Below are 15770 nucleotides of genomic sequence, written 5' to 3'. Positions count from 1 at the left end.
AATACATCAAATTCTAGAAAATTTTCACATACCATCTTTTTTCAGATTATATTTCCCTAAAAAATTCTTGCTCCTCTCATATATCTCAAGAATCTGAGAAAAATTTCGTTCTTTTCCAATTATATCTCGTAATAAAAAAATTGTAAATTCGGACAAAAGTTTTCTCTATCAGAAATTTCGATTTTACGTTAGACGAATGTAATCCGAGAAGAGATGGCACACGAAATTTTTCTATTTTCAAGAATAAAAATTTTGCACGATTTTTCATAATCCGTAGTATGCATTTATAATCAATATATGTATACGAATATTTTAATACATGTTCAAAAAAAGAAAAAAACGATTTCCAATGTATATGAACAGGGTTAGGATTATTGGATAATAAATCGAAAAAATTCGAAATGGAAACAGAAAGTGTACTAACAGTTATCATTTATTACCATTAGTGCGATAGTAAATACTGTTACGATACATTGTACAGGAATGGTGTACGATTGGCCGTAGTACAGGGTCGTTGTAATCATAAATTTCTCTACCATGGTAATCCGGCTGTTCTCTCTACACGGTTCTCTAATCGAGCCAAGACGAGCTCGCCTCTAATACTCTCGACGAGTTAATACTATTGTCTCTCAATAATAGCCTCCAAAGAATCAACCACTTTCCACCCGATGTAACAGTTTCCACGATAAAAACAATTCTTTTCGCTGCCTTTCTCCCTAAATCGCGGTAAAAAATATACAAAAAGTGACGAACTATTTTGGCCAAATTTACGAAATCATTCGCCTCGCCAAGAATCCAATATCGAGTCGAGCATATCGAATCAAGTATTATGATCAACGACGCGTTTCTTTTTTTCAATTCCAACATCTTTCATCGATAGAAAAATTTCAAAGACTTTCCAATATATTCAACTGGTCACGATTGCGCATACCGAATGCGTTTCACCGCGACTTGGAACGTCCTCGATGTTAAATTCAACATTGGATTTTCCGCGCTGCGAATGCACGCACGTAAATTACGCGAAGGCACGCGGTCCTCAATAAGCGTCTCTCCACTTGATCGTGAGGATTTTCTCCCGTAACGATCGCCACGGTCGTTATCTCTTTTCGACGTTCTCCTTTCGTGCCCTCGTCGTGATTCACGTGTTCTCTTCTTAATTCTACGTTTCTCTCTATACTGGCAAGCTACCGTATACCGTATATATATATACATATATACGTTTTTACGTGTACTTATGTATGTGTATACTATATATTATACGTTCCTCTTATTGTTCATACGCCAACAATGACTACTCCGAATAAATTAATTTTAAGGCTACGTTGTTCCTCTTATCTCGTATATTATCTTAACTACGTAACAAATTATCATCGAATATCATACGTTGAATGTTGAATTAATGTACATCGAAATCCGTCTTACGATCATGGCTTACGTAGAACCATTTTTATAATAATTGTTCGCATATATTTTTCTTGAATCGGTCTTACGCGACGGATACGAATAATAACTTATATACGTATCTACCGTGCTTACTTATAATTACATTATTTTAACATAATGAATGGGAGAAATGTTATCTACACGAGGAGATGCAATGGGGCAGGCAACCGAAAGACAGCGTAACAGCATTTGACGACGGCAACGGTTGTCGATTGGCCGAGAATTCTCTATGCAATTGATCTTTGAACGCTCGAATCGATCCAGATATAACGCGGAATAACACGACGGCCTAGTTCGTTCTTGCGACGATCACATTATTGGACAGAATGGAAATTTTACAATTGTCGCCGGCTCGTTACGCGTTCGTCCGCCACCGATTATACACAGCAAGGGATTTATAACAAAGTTAATGCTCGTTAATGCGCTAATTACACTGTGCCGTTCACACGCTCGCATTGACACGCAATTATTCGATATGTGCACGCATGCACGACACGCACGCTACGTGGACGCGAACGTTGACGAGGTATCGTACCATCTCCCGTTTCTCCATTATTCGAAAAAAAGTGCGAAACTTCGACAACTTCGTTCCACTCCCCACCATCCATACAACGAGAAAAAGGAACTAATATGATTTTAGAGAAACTATCCGTCCCTCTGCGTTCGAAGATCCATCGTACAGGTTTGATCAGAAAGCGGTGCACGAAACGAAAAGATTTGTATTTTAGATGTTATTATCGAGGAAACGAAGGCAAGAGTGTTATATATTCGATTCAGAAGGAAGTTCGTATTTGAAAAACATTGTCGAGTATCTTCGCGGAGAGTTGGGATAGTTTCGGTTTAACGTGAGCGAAGGGTACATGGCTCAGTCTCTTGAATGCACCTGAAGAAACAATGACGATGATTACTCTACTCTCGTTCACGTGTCGAGAAACTACGCGAACGTGTGGTCTAAAGAATAGCAAACTCGAGTGCGAGGTACCTAACTCTACGTGAGACGGTTTTTATACGGTGCGTTCTATCGCACCCGGCGATTTCCCATGACATTCGTATTGCTTTTCGAAAACGAAAATAATATATTGACGTTTTGGAAAAGATTAAAAAGAAAAAAAAAAGAAAAAAAAGAAAAATCGAACGTCGATTATATACGTAGATTAATAAAATAAAATGGACTAATGTACAACTATGTATATATTCGAAGGAATAAGCTAAAACTGTGAACACTTAAACTCTAGATACTCGAATAAAAACTTAGAAATAATATAAATAATGGATAGACTATTATTACATGAATTTACCAGATTCATATAAATCTAGTTCTATCGTATTACGAATCGATGCTTCGCTTCTTCGTACAGAATAGCAAGCGTGAGTGTAATTAATTAATTCACGATCACAAGTTGAATGAATCTGTGGAGGAATGTCATCGGAAGTTACGCCGGAAATCGCGTGGAGAAATAGCAATCTCGCGTTGTACACGCGATGAGAGGAGAACCGAGAGGGATACGGTCTCCGCTTGTTTCTCCATTGTATACAATTCGGCACGTTGAACACCATGTTTGGAAGGCATTTCAGAAGGCATTGAATTCCTAATGTGTATTGTCACGAGTTGTCGTCCATTATGCCCTGACCTACCTACGTTTGACTTCGTGAAAACGTGACTAATCCGTACTTAAAAAAAAAAAAAAAAAAAAAAAAAGAAATTGGCGATCATTCGAATTTAATCGATAATTTTTCAACTCGATCTCTATATAAGTATCATCTATATAAAATCATGTTCATGCGGTATCAAAGTATAAAAAAAGAATATATCGTTTGTTCTAAGCAAAACGAACGAAAATGTTCGTTGTGCTTGCGATCGACGTAACAATGTAAAGGTTTATCAAAATTTTTTTTCCGCAACTCGATTTGAAAATAAATCCGTGGCTTCGAGTCTTCTCGAATTTGAAATTGAATTCTGTGGCAGTGAGAATTACTTTCCTTCGAGTTTTCTTTCGTAGTCCGTTGCCGAGATACTGCGATCCAAAGGAGGTTATAAACAGTACTGATCGACGAGAAGAGTAAATCTGTATCTCTGAATATCTCTGTCTATATAAAAAAGAAAGAAAGAAAGAAAATAATTGAAAGAATTTAATTGAAGATGACGTGCGACCGAAATGAACGACGTTATAAGACTTCGAATTCAACGCGTTAAATGGTAGCTGTGATGGTAACGGGCCACGGTGCCAATGCAAATTTATGCTAAAGGAAATTGAAGAGCGATCGCTCGTGGCTCCAGGCACGCTCGATGAATAACGAAGCGGGGCGAGCCTTAGAAGAAAGCACGGAATTCATCGTTCGTCCTTTCTCGACACACCGTGGTTGCAAACACGGGTCAAGGCCATCCACGTTCAATTTCACGACCGAGCGAGTCGCGTCCATCGTTCGCTCGCAAATCGAAATTTTCAATTTTCTCACGATTGTTCATCACGATTGTTAAATTTGTCTAAAATCATCGGCGTCACACCTCTGCGAATCGCAGAAATTGAAATCGTAGGCGAAAGTGCGACCGAGTCGTCGCGTAAAACCAAAGCAAAGCAAAGCGAACTGACGAGAGAACCGACTCCTTTCGATCACCAACTATATTAATATCGATGATCCCTTATTGTCGCGAGGGGAACAAAAATTCGACCGTAACCGCGGTCGATCTCGTTGCACTTGCCTGGCGCCATTTATTAATATCGAAACAGCGCGTCTCGTATCGGCCGCACATCATCTCGTTAACTTCGTTCATCTGCGCGTAATCGAAGTAATCGGTCGATCGTAACGTATGATAAATCATTGTGTAATCTGTGATAAATCGTTCTCGTTTTCGCAATTCAGTTTACAGTCTCCTTTTCTCTTTTTTTTTCCCATTAAAAACGAATATCGGCCGATTATCAATGACGTGAACGATTCTACAACTGTGCTCGATTTTTTTCAATCGAAAAAACGAGGAGACATCACATACGCTGTTCGTTCCCACATCGCCCGACGATCGATTGACATCAATAATACATAATAAAAAAGAAAAATTGAACGAATATTAATACCGACCGATAGTCGCGACCAACATTTCATTTTTAATCGGACGATAACAACGTGAAAAGTCTGTTGTTACAATTCCTGTGTGGACAACGGACTCTCGCGTCAGAATCGCTCATCGGAACGAGAAGACAAAATCCAGAGAAGATGGATTCAAAATTGCGACGACATCTAGGATCTGACGCGAGCGAAAGGTGGGGGCGTAAGTAGCGAGGAACGCGGTTCTCCCTCGAGAGGTAACTCGAACCGGGACGGGTCTTCTCTATGAATATTTGTCGCGTTGTTTTCTCCATTGTGCTGCTCCCAGTCGCGACAATGAACTATTCAAAGTGACAGCGCTCGCGCGTTATGGCCGCTTTCCACCTAGCCCACGGGGGACACAACGTGCGGCCGACCACGGCCGACGTCGCACGCGTGCTTCTTCGCGATCGTGTATCGCCGAGGTTGACGACCTCGAGGAGGAAAGAGGAGAGAAAAGAAGTTTAAGAACGCGAACGGAGGAACCGGGGCCTACTTCGCGGCCAGACAATCCTCGTGGAACGAGTGTCGTCGTGTCGAGAAGCGGTCGAGGGGATAGAGGAAGTCCGGCTGTTTCAAGTTCAAGGTCTCGAGGTCGTCGAACCTTTAACACCAACTTCTGTCCCCTTTCGAAGCGACTTTAAGGAGGGAATTGATCAACGCTGCTTTTCGCTTCTTGCATATCGGATATCAACAACTTCTTTCTCTTTTCAAACGTAACATAATAACGCGTTACATTCGCTCATTATTTAGAGAGAAGGGGAAACCAGCGTTTCCTTTTGATCGATACTCGAATAAATCAATCACAGAGGAGGATCCTCCTCTGTATCGCGTTTTATATAGCGACGACTTTAATCCGAATCTAATAGATTAATTCTCCGCTTCTTGGTACCGATCTATCAATGGGACGTTTCGCGCGCTCATCGCTTCGTATACAATGTTCTTCCGCTCAATCAACTTCCGCGTCTGTTTAACGTGTCTCGAGGGATCCAAACTTCCCCTCGTTTCGAGCAGGCGCCGCTTCCTGTCCACCGAATTCCGCGCTCGTGGATAAACGTGGACGATGGTGGGCCACGAGCGGCGATCTCCGAAGCGGAGGTCAACGCCGCACCGGTCAGGGAAGCTGCTCGGTCGGAGGAAGTCGCTTAGCAGATGGTTTCCAGCGGGGCGGTCTTCGTGCTCGGATTCTGAATGACGCTGTCGCCCATGCTGGGCATCCCGTGACTGGTGGTGCTCAGCCCGTTTCCCTGCCTTCCAGCGTTCGTCCTCGGGTTCCTGTTGCAGATCCTCTTCAACGCGGCGCGGACCTGGGGCTGGCAGCCAACCACCGCGAAGATTAGCACTCCCTGGAACGCGTTTATCATGTCGGTGAAGTACCAGATGTATTGAGGGCCACCGACCGCCCACGAGACAACGTCGGCCACCCAGGTGACGCCCATCACGACCACCAGCTTCATGCACACGCGGCCTAATGCGGCTCTGGAAACAGAAACATCAGGGTCTTGGTCATTCGTTCGAGAAGACGACATCTTCTATCCGATCCTCGGACGGATTATGATCTATTAAGGGAACGAGGAGGAGGAGGAGCAGGGTCTATTAAGGTTTAAGCAGGTCTGTCGATGGTCTGGTGATAAGTTAATTGGTTAAAAGAAATCGTACGAGAGGATACGGGTTGCTCGCCTCGCTCGAGTCTTCAGGAAACGAAGTGTAGTATTCAAGGCGTTTGTAATAGTTGGGAAAGAAATTTTTTGGGGAAGCTTGACTCATGCCGGATTATTGTCGAAAGTTCAAAAGAATTTGGAATTTGGAAGGCAGCGATTCAGAGAGACATCTATGGAGACACTTTTACAACAAAATTCTATCCTATATCTTTCCACGCGCAATTTCGTGGCGCGAGAGAGGAGCGTTATTTTTCACGTTTTATAACGCGTTTTATAACGTTTCTCGGGCAACGGTACACAGGTACCGACCACACCACGAATTTCCAGCGACAAAAAGCGACCCGATTCAATTAGCGCGGTGTTCAATTACGACGGGCATAAATCAGGCCGCAAACGTATCCGTTTGTACGGCGTGACACACGTTGCGCGGTAATGTATGCATCGCATTGTGACCAAAGTCAAAGCATTATTAATTCGTTCCGGCTGAGCATTCGCGCCAAGTTACATTAGTGTCGAGTCGCGAAATTATAGTGTTATTATCGTAAAGGCCATCCAGTCCTCTTTTCCCCTTGATCCTGCCATTTTAAACGCTCGTATCTATCTCATTTACCGAATTTTTATATTCGTAACGCGTCGAGGTGGGAAAAAAATTTTCTACCTAAGTGCAATAAAAGTTCTCGCAAGGAATCTGAAATATGCTGTTGATTTTTCTCTCTTTTTTTTTTGTTTACAGTCGACTCAATTAGTGGCAATGCGCAAAATTGGTCGTGGAATCGGGTCGCGGAGTTTTCACGCGACAAGCGGAACTTTCTCACCAGTTTTCCTCGCTCACCTCTCCGCTCTTACGTCCTGGTTGGTCGCCGCGTTATTTTTGGCCCACCACCGGTTGGAAGCCGCGCATGTTCGCATGTTACCCGCTCGTAACAATTAGACGACGCAGCGAAAATAGAAGATCTCTGTATCCAGCTATTACGGGGAAATCGCGCGGCCGTGTTGCGTATATATCGCGATAATTACGGTTTAATACGCGGGTAAAATAATAATAATAATAATAAAAATAAAGAAAGAAAGAAAGAAAGAGCGCAAGAAAGAAATGATTACACAGCATCTTGCTTGAAATCGATTAGTTTTTTAATAGTTTCGAGAACAAATTTTCTCAGTTGCATCGTTTTACAATTAAATTTATCCTTTACGACAAAATTATTCATTCACAATCTTATTTGAAATTGATTGATTGTTTGCAGCTGAGTAATAAGTAATCGTTCGAGGATAAATTCCACGTTAATAAATTAAATTTATTCTCCATAAATTAGATATATCGTCGGTAAAAAATTATTCATCTACGATGTAGCATCTTTTTTTTTCTTTTTAATCGAATTAGATTTCAACAACAAAACGTACTATTTGAACGTACGTATCACGAGAATAAACAAGTTAAACGCAATAAAATACTTCATAGTGTTAAATACGAATCCTACAAAACGACAAGTGCAAAATTATTCATCTTTCAAATTACGAATACAAGAGATGCCGTGGACAGTTGACAACGGTACTGGACGGGGCTAATGGAAATATCGTCGGGATTCCGTCATCAATGATGCAAGGCTTTTATTATCGATCCACCGTTATACCGGCGGTACAGCTCCGTCGAATATTATTCGGTTTGAAAATTTTATCGGTTCTGTTACGGTTAAAAAATTCAACGCCGCGCATCGATGCCTCCGAATCCGAAACAGCAAAAATACAAACGGCAATGGGCTACTACTCTGCACATCGAGAATGGGCGTGGAGAATTCCGCCGGTTAATCATATCCGTGGAAAGCAAATTAGAGGCGCGATCACGAAGTCAGAATGTGAACTCGCGCGTGCAGGATGAGCCTTCTCCTTTCTTTCTTACTGGAGGGGGCGAGGAAACGCGTGATAAGCATGAGACCCGTCCGACCAAGGAATGCAAACAAACGGTCGATCACCTGTATGAGAACAGCTGCGGCTAGAGAGAATTGCCGATACAAACGAACGGTTGAAAGAGGAAAAATATTCGACCGATCGAACACCGTGAAATCGATTTTGCACGACGAAGGGAGCACGAAGGGCGGTTAATGGCCGAATTTTAAGTAGGAAAGAGGAGAAACGTGTACGAAATCGTGCAAGATTACTGCGTATTATGTAAATCGCGTAGAAAGTATACTTGTCCTCGAGGCTAATTTAAAAATTACTGTGAAATTATATATCGATAAGCGTCTACTTCGTAAAATAGCGTACTCGTTCCTGTGAATCATGAAATATGGTAAAAAGGTTAATAACTGCAAGCAATCCTTTATTTAAACAATTTTGTCTTATTTTTAACGAAGGATTCGCCTAGGAAGCAAATGAGGGAATCAACTTGTTCCGTTCAACATTTAATATATTACAATAATTTTTATTTGTAGCATGAACGAATTCGTGTAATCGTATAAATACACGATTTTATAATGTAATTTTCTCTTTTATTTCACTTTTATGGAGGGTCGAAACTCTTCCTGTTTACGATATTCCTGATTTACTATCTATTTGGATCTTGGACAAAGTAAACAGTTTAAAGTTTATACATCACTTGTAACTTACTGCTCGTTATATTTAGAGAATTGCAAGGATCGGTCCTGGCAAACTTCTAAAAAAATTTCACGAGAGAGAGAGAGAGAGAAAGAGAGAGAGAGAGAGGAATCGAGAAGAGGAAATTTTCGAAAAAAGGATCGCGCAAAAAGGGGATGATGGATCCACGCAGTGAACAAGGAGGAGAGGAGAAGAGAAAGAACGAAGTAAAAAGTATTATTCGTAGCGGACGGCCTCATAATTTTGTTCGACGCTTCAAATTAATTAATGCCGCGTTCCGAAAGGAGGCAGGATCGCGGATCTACCGATGTGTTAATTGACGTAACCAGACAGAGGGGATGGATATGGATTGTTAGCGTTGTCTGTCTCAGAACAGAAAATATCGACAGCATTAATAATAAAAAAAACGAAAAAAAAAAGTGAGAAAAAAGGCGAGAGAAAGGAAAATATCGATGCTTCGACCGCTCGTTACACTCATGAAACGGGTTTAACGAGAAACGTTTCGTCTGGGTGTTTTATTATCATCACGGATGTTCTTTATTATAATTATCGCTGAATAATGAAGAAGAAAGAGGAAACACGTTCAATCCGCGATTGCAATTTGCGAGAAAACTTTGTGGCTGCATTGCGGAGAACATCTTCGAATCGAGTTTGCCTTAACGGATTAACGGATCAAACGGGATTAATACTTCCAACTCGCAAGAGTTTCTTAGATCGATGTAAAGCAATGCACAAATTTTGTCCACAAATCGTGCTATCATCACAAGGGGACCGAAGATCGTACGTTTTAATTTTAGAATCGCATCATGGAGAAAAAGAAGTGGTAAGCAAAAATATGACTTTCTAGAAGTGACTCAGAAGAGAAATCGCAGAACACGAGAAAAATCGCCATGATACCATAGTCATAAAGTAAATTCATTTCTTACATTTTGGAAGGAATTAGCGATCAAAGTTCAAAGGTGAATCAATATACAAGATTTTTACTCGCTTCCGTTTTCTCTAAAGGCTGACAAAAACGTAAGTCTTCAGTTTACGATCTTATACGTCTCTTATACGATGCGAAGACGAATTCGAGAAAGAGAAATAATTCGATGAGAGATGAAAGAGGAGGAAGAAAAGGAGAAGGAGGGAACGAAGGAACGTAAAATGCAATCATGGAGACCGCATCTGTCCGGTTATAGCGCGTGTTTTATCACGTTTATTCAACCGGTAACCTTGTCGCTCCTGGGTCGAGCATAATTCAAAAGGGATTCCTCCTTTTCTTCTTGTTGCGCCTCCTTTGAGCGGCGCGATACTACACCGCCGCCGAACTTTATTTGCGAGCCGTTTATTTTGGCAGTGACGGCCAGTTTTAAATCGCGAACAGATAGACCACAGGCGACGTCGACCATTCACTGAACGCTTCGTGAATGAACGTAATTTTCTTTTTTCAATGATCCTTTTTTCTTTTGGAAGATTGCTCGAACAGCCGGTGTTAATATTGTTTTTATTCAATGAAATATTTTACGCAATAATAATCAGAACTTTCTTCTTCTTCTTCTTCTTTTTCTTCTTCTTTTCATTTTTATAAGCTCTTAGAATTTTATCGTTCAATTTTATTGGAACATATTGTTAGAAAATGATCGTAAAGAGTTTAGAGGAACGGTTTCGAGCATTTGTGTATCTATTTCTATTCGAGTTTCTATTTTCATTTTCTCGCGATTCGAATATTTTTTTAAATATACCGTTGTGAAATTTCTTTCAACATAGATCCGTGCATTAACCTTGATAGAGATCACAGGCGTTCCTATTTTTACGTCTGATATTTATTTTCGTACTCTAAAAAAGTTTTCATTTCTTCGTTTTCTATTGTACATTCGTAAATTCACCGAAATTCGTCTTTTATTCGAATTAAAAAACGAAAGATGTTATTGTTCATCGACAAACGAGCCTCCCGTCCGTGTAAAAATTAAAGCTTCACAATTCTCCAGCCATCTTGAAACGTTTCGAATTTTATTCGCTCGAAATCGAAACGAATCATCACCTGACCAATTCTTCAAAACCCCTCGCAATCCCTCGAACGTTACATAGAAATATCGCATCGAAGATCAACAAATACCTCTCAACAATATTTTTATTCATACTTCAACCGAATAGTTCTCCAAATAAAAATCATCTTGTAATTCAATTTACTCGCCTCTTCCACCTTTCATCGATCGATAACTTTTTCGCACTTAAAAATTCTCTAGAATTCTCTAGATCAAACATGGAATCGTACGATGGGGGAGGGGAGGATAAACCATAATTTCTTCACCCCTTGCATCGCAACAGCGAACAGGTTCGAATATTCGAATTATGCTTAATGGGTGGTGGGCGAAAAAGAGCATCATGCTTCTCGAAAATTACGAATAGAGTGGACACGAAAAGAGAGAGAGAGATGAAATAAAGAAAATGGAACGCGAGAGAATCTCTATCCGCCATTATAGTCGCCGCGTGTCCCTCTGTCTGCCTCCGCAGACAGGGATCGAAAAGAGTGAAAGGGGGGAGGCATGGCCGAAAGAGAATCGCAAATTGAGATCGTCAATATCAATTTCGACGGGACGAGGGAGCAAAGGTGGTTCGAAGGGACGGCGTACGAATGGAAAATAACGATTCGATGCCTGATATCTGTCGGCGCGGCCGTGATAAAATAAATTCTCCTTTGAACCCCCTCTGGAAAAAAAGTCATCGGTTGCCAGGCATAAATATTCGAAAAAAAAAGAAAAAGAAAAAAATACGATTCGTCAAACGATGTTGATCGCCTTGTGTCAAAAGACAAGAAAAGAAAACGTGATATTTTCACGTCCGGTTGGACATTTCCCTCAAAGAATCGAGGGGTTTATCTGGCCCATCCGTTCTTCGAGTTCCTTTGAAACTCATCCACGTTTTATTATGTTATAGCATCAAAATGATAATATTTGTTTGCGCGTAGCATGTCGATGTTTAAATTCTTTTTTAAAAAGAATTTCGACTCCAATTCTTCCTTCACGTCTTCCTTCTTTTTATTAGTAAATACGATTTCATCCAAGGAAACTCGTCGATTCCCAATAAAACAGCTCGTTCATTTCCTTCGAATTCCAATCGAAAGCGATCGTAAATATCCATTCCGTCGAAATGAAACATCTTTGCGAGATTTAGAAAAAGGAACCCTATTTATCATCTTATTATTCTATCACGCAATCTATTTCTCATGTACCAGTGTGCCCATAACCCTCTTCAAACTTTACCATATTCCCAAAACTTCCTAGATCCTTCCTCCTACGGAATCCTATCCTATGGGAAAATTTGACAAAATCATCGATCGAAGCTCGTAACGAGCGTTCGCTGGTCTCTGATGATTTCATTCCGATGGAACCAGTTATCCTTGATCTTTATCGAGTCGAGCCTCCGTCCTTCGAGCCGAAATAAAGCATCGTGCGCCATCCCACGACCAATAAAAGCCCCCATATTCCGCTTGTTTCTCTGCCGTCTGTTCCTGTGTTAATCGTTCCTGCCCCTCCGCCACTCCCGTGCAAACAAACTTCTTTGACCTCGCGCTATTGCAGCTAAGGCTTTTAAACTTCTCGAAGTTTAGCACCGCGTAATCGTTTCGCTGTTCAACTTTTCAGAGGCGCGGTTGCCGTGATTAGCAAACACTCGCAAGTTTCGCAACGGTGATTCCCTCCCCGGTTTATTAACAGGGAACTATCTCTCGGTCACTGAGAGATTAGCATTGGTCCGGATGGAAGATCAGGCCTCGAGATAATTCGGGTTCTCAGGGCTATTATATCGGATTTAAAGTAACCGAGGAAAGTTTTAGGGTTTCGGTATCAAACGCGATCTAGATCTCTTCCGTAAACGCATCGCGGGCTAATGGCGAGAAACTCGGAGGAAACTGAAAATAACTTGGACTTGTATCCGGGTCTTGCGCGTGCGTAGCGATGGGATCGAGCTCCGAATTTAAATTGCAACTACGAGTTTAATTGGAAAATCGTTTCGTTTTTATTTCTTTCTTTTTTTTTTTTTGGAATAACTTTGACAATACTAATTTCGATCTCTATTTTATCTTATCTAAAGCTGCTAATTAAAAAGACCAGAAGATTGACGAACTCTGAAATGTTAACAGATGTACAAAGAATAAAATGTAAATTTGAATCGGATAGTTTATTTTTATGTAACAATACGAAGCATCGTCTCTGACGAGTAATGATCGAATTCCACGAAGCGAATATCTTAAATTAAATCTGACTTGAAGTTTACAAGTTGATCTTATCATCGCTATCGATGATATGGAAGGAACCGGCGAAACTTTCCACGACGATGCTCTCGATTTCGGAAGCTGTGAGATCGTCGATTCTTCCTCTTCCCAAATTATTCTTTAAAAAAAAAAGGAAAGAAAGAAAGAAAGAAAAGATAAAAATGTGGAAACATTCGTGGAAAAAAAAATTCGCCAAATATTTATACGCGAAAAGAAGACCGCGTGGCTGTTGGCGAGAAACAGAATACGTTTACGAATTCGCCCGGAAAGCTTTCGAGTAAATATTTCTTTTTCCCTTGTGGATACGGTTGGGAACAGTCATATCCACGTCGGTGTTCAGCAACACCGGCCGGAACTGTGGAGGAACCAGCGGGGTAAACCACGGGATCGAAACTTAATTTAGAGGTGGTGGAGATTCTTGGAGACAGTCGTACCACTGCCTCGATCGATCCGGAAAAATTCACTTACCGTTCCGTGGTGCTTTTCACGAATTCGCCTTTCCATAGACCGCACGTTAGCTCGCGAGCGGTTGCTGCGAAAAACAGAAGATTGACAGCGAGCAAGAAGCCGATGGGGCCGAAGAAGTATGCCAAGATCGCCATGTCATCTGGAAAATATATTTTCTCTTGTTTAAAAATTCTTTAATCGATGATACTTAATATCCATTATTAAAAACAAATTGCTAAATACGATGATATTAATCGCAAATTGATTAAAAGAAAAAAAAATGGATTGGATACCGGCAAATGCAAATTATATCCAGATATCCAGAAAATGTTAATCGAAGGTCTAAAAAAAAAAAATTAAAAAGTATCAATTTAAACTTCTCTTTCATCGATTGCTACTAAAAGACATAAGAATCCTTTCATCAAAATATTAATATTCGTAAGAGATGGAAGTCGAATTATATTTTTATTACGTACGAGAATTAAACAAATCTCGTCGCTTCGGTATATAATAAAACGATAAATTCTCCATCTATATAAAATTCGCCGGATATTATTGATGCGAACAGCTGGAGTGGCGAGGAACAACTCAGACCTGGAAACGCTCTAAATATCTGGATGTTCGCCCCGAGTCTGACTACGTGTTCAATAATAAACGTTTGGATCGCTTGAATGGCGAATCAGTTTATCTTTACGACCTCCGATTCAACGGTCGGCGTTGCGGTTCGATTCATACTCATCCTCAGGAACGAGGGAACGCGAGAGCTACTCTTCAACCGGAACTCGAAGGAAGGCCGACCACCATTAACGATTAAACTATTACGCGAAATGCTTGTATCGGGTGAACGACTTGGTTAGAGTGGCTAGTTTGCCGTGCTTTTCTTCTTGTATTTCGAACGGCTTATCAGAGTACGTGGAATGCGTTTTAAACTCGTTGCTTTGAAAAAGTGTAGAAAGCATTCAAGTATTCACGCTGCTTTTTTTTTTCACAACGCTTGTTGTCCAGACGCATCGAGATGAGAAATTGTTTTTATTTTTTAAAAATTATGATTACATCGTTCGTTCATATTATAATTTCGCGAGGAGAGAATTTTACTTAGAGGATACGATAGCATTAAAAAGGCAGAAATTGTTTCAATGGGTTCAATCATACGAACGTTTAACATTTATATTTTCCCTTTAAATCATCCCTCTTATCCTTTTTTTCTTTCTCTTAAAATAATTCTTCTTCGTTATATTTCTTTCGTTTATCCAGTCCAAGTTTTAAGGTCGACAAGGATTTATTAACTCAGAATCCAGCAACAAGATTTCAACAAGAGCGCAAATTCTATTCGAACATCGATCCAAATTGAAAAATTGTATACCACTGGACGGAACAGATATCCACCAGATGTTATTAGCGTGTAAAGCAACGGTAAAAACACGTAGGTAGTTGGTTCGATGTCCAAGAGTCCAAGGACGGATTCCTTCGAAAATAAAAAAAAGAAGAAGAAGAAGAAGAAAAAATAGGAAGTTGGATAGACGAAGAAATTCTTTCCAACAGAAATTTTATCCGGAGAATCCATAGGAAACGAATTCGGATTCCGGAGCTAGAGGCGGAATATCGATAATCGATGACGGGTAAATAAATCCCATGACGATCGTGTCCGCGATTTCACGAATTCCACGATACTCCCTCCGATTCCCGGCCTTCTATTCCCGGAATCACTGTATGTGTCCGCTGGTCACGGATCGACCAATTTCTAAACCGCTTTGTTGCGCAAGTCCCTATTTTTGTTCAGCTGACCTGACAGCTTTATTTTCGCGTTTCTAAACGGGGTGAATCGAAACAAGGAGACAACATCGCCCTTGCTTGTCAAGCTTCGAGTTTGGTCCAATCGTTCGTGGAAAATCAATCGCATTTCGATACTTCGATTCATTAAAAAACGTTCCAATTATCGATAAAAACAACGACGGAAGAACGAACGAACGATCCGCCTAGATATCATTCGAAAAATTTCACCTACGCGCTACAGCTTCCCAACTATTCCTGAAGTGACGAGAGGGGGAAGAGGAAAAAAAATAGAGAACCTCGAAAGAATAGAGAGCAAGGAGAAGGGAGGATGAAAACACGGCAAAAATGTGAGAGCCGCAAATAGATCGATAATTCATAGAGGCCGATATAAATCGGTGGGGTCGGTCCCTCGCTGACAGGGACAGTTTGTTTTTCCATCGTAGTTCCACACCGTTCGAAAAGATGCTCAAAGGAAATGATCGTGCGTCGTCACCATTTGCTTGTCGTCTAAATGGTAT

General features: G+C 40.8%; 1 protein-coding gene across 1 annotated transcript in view; it reads right to left on the bottom strand.

The window, feature by feature from the left end:
- Positions 1-415: 415 nt before the first annotated feature.
- Positions 416-15770, bottom strand: part of LOC107998261 (probable G-protein coupled receptor Mth-like 1) — a 147178-nt gene continuing 131823 nt past the window's right edge. The window contains exons 6-7 of the mRNA XM_062072563.1: positions 13501-13639; positions 416-6003 (exon numbers count right to left, since the gene is read on the bottom strand). Coding sequence (XP_061928547.1) covers positions 5670-6003; positions 13501-13639 — 473 coding nt within the window. The 3' untranslated portion in view covers positions 416-5669. The remainder of the gene's footprint in view (positions 6004-13500; positions 13640-15770) is intronic.

This window comes from Apis cerana, linkage group LG3 (assembly GCF_029169275.1).
Source record: "Apis cerana isolate GH-2021 linkage group LG3, AcerK_1.0, whole genome shotgun sequence".
NCBI classification, from domain to species: domain Eukaryota; kingdom Metazoa; phylum Arthropoda; class Insecta; order Hymenoptera; family Apidae; genus Apis; species Apis cerana.
Note: the sequence above shows the minus strand (reverse complement) of the source record. Positions and strands in the feature narration are given on the sequence as shown.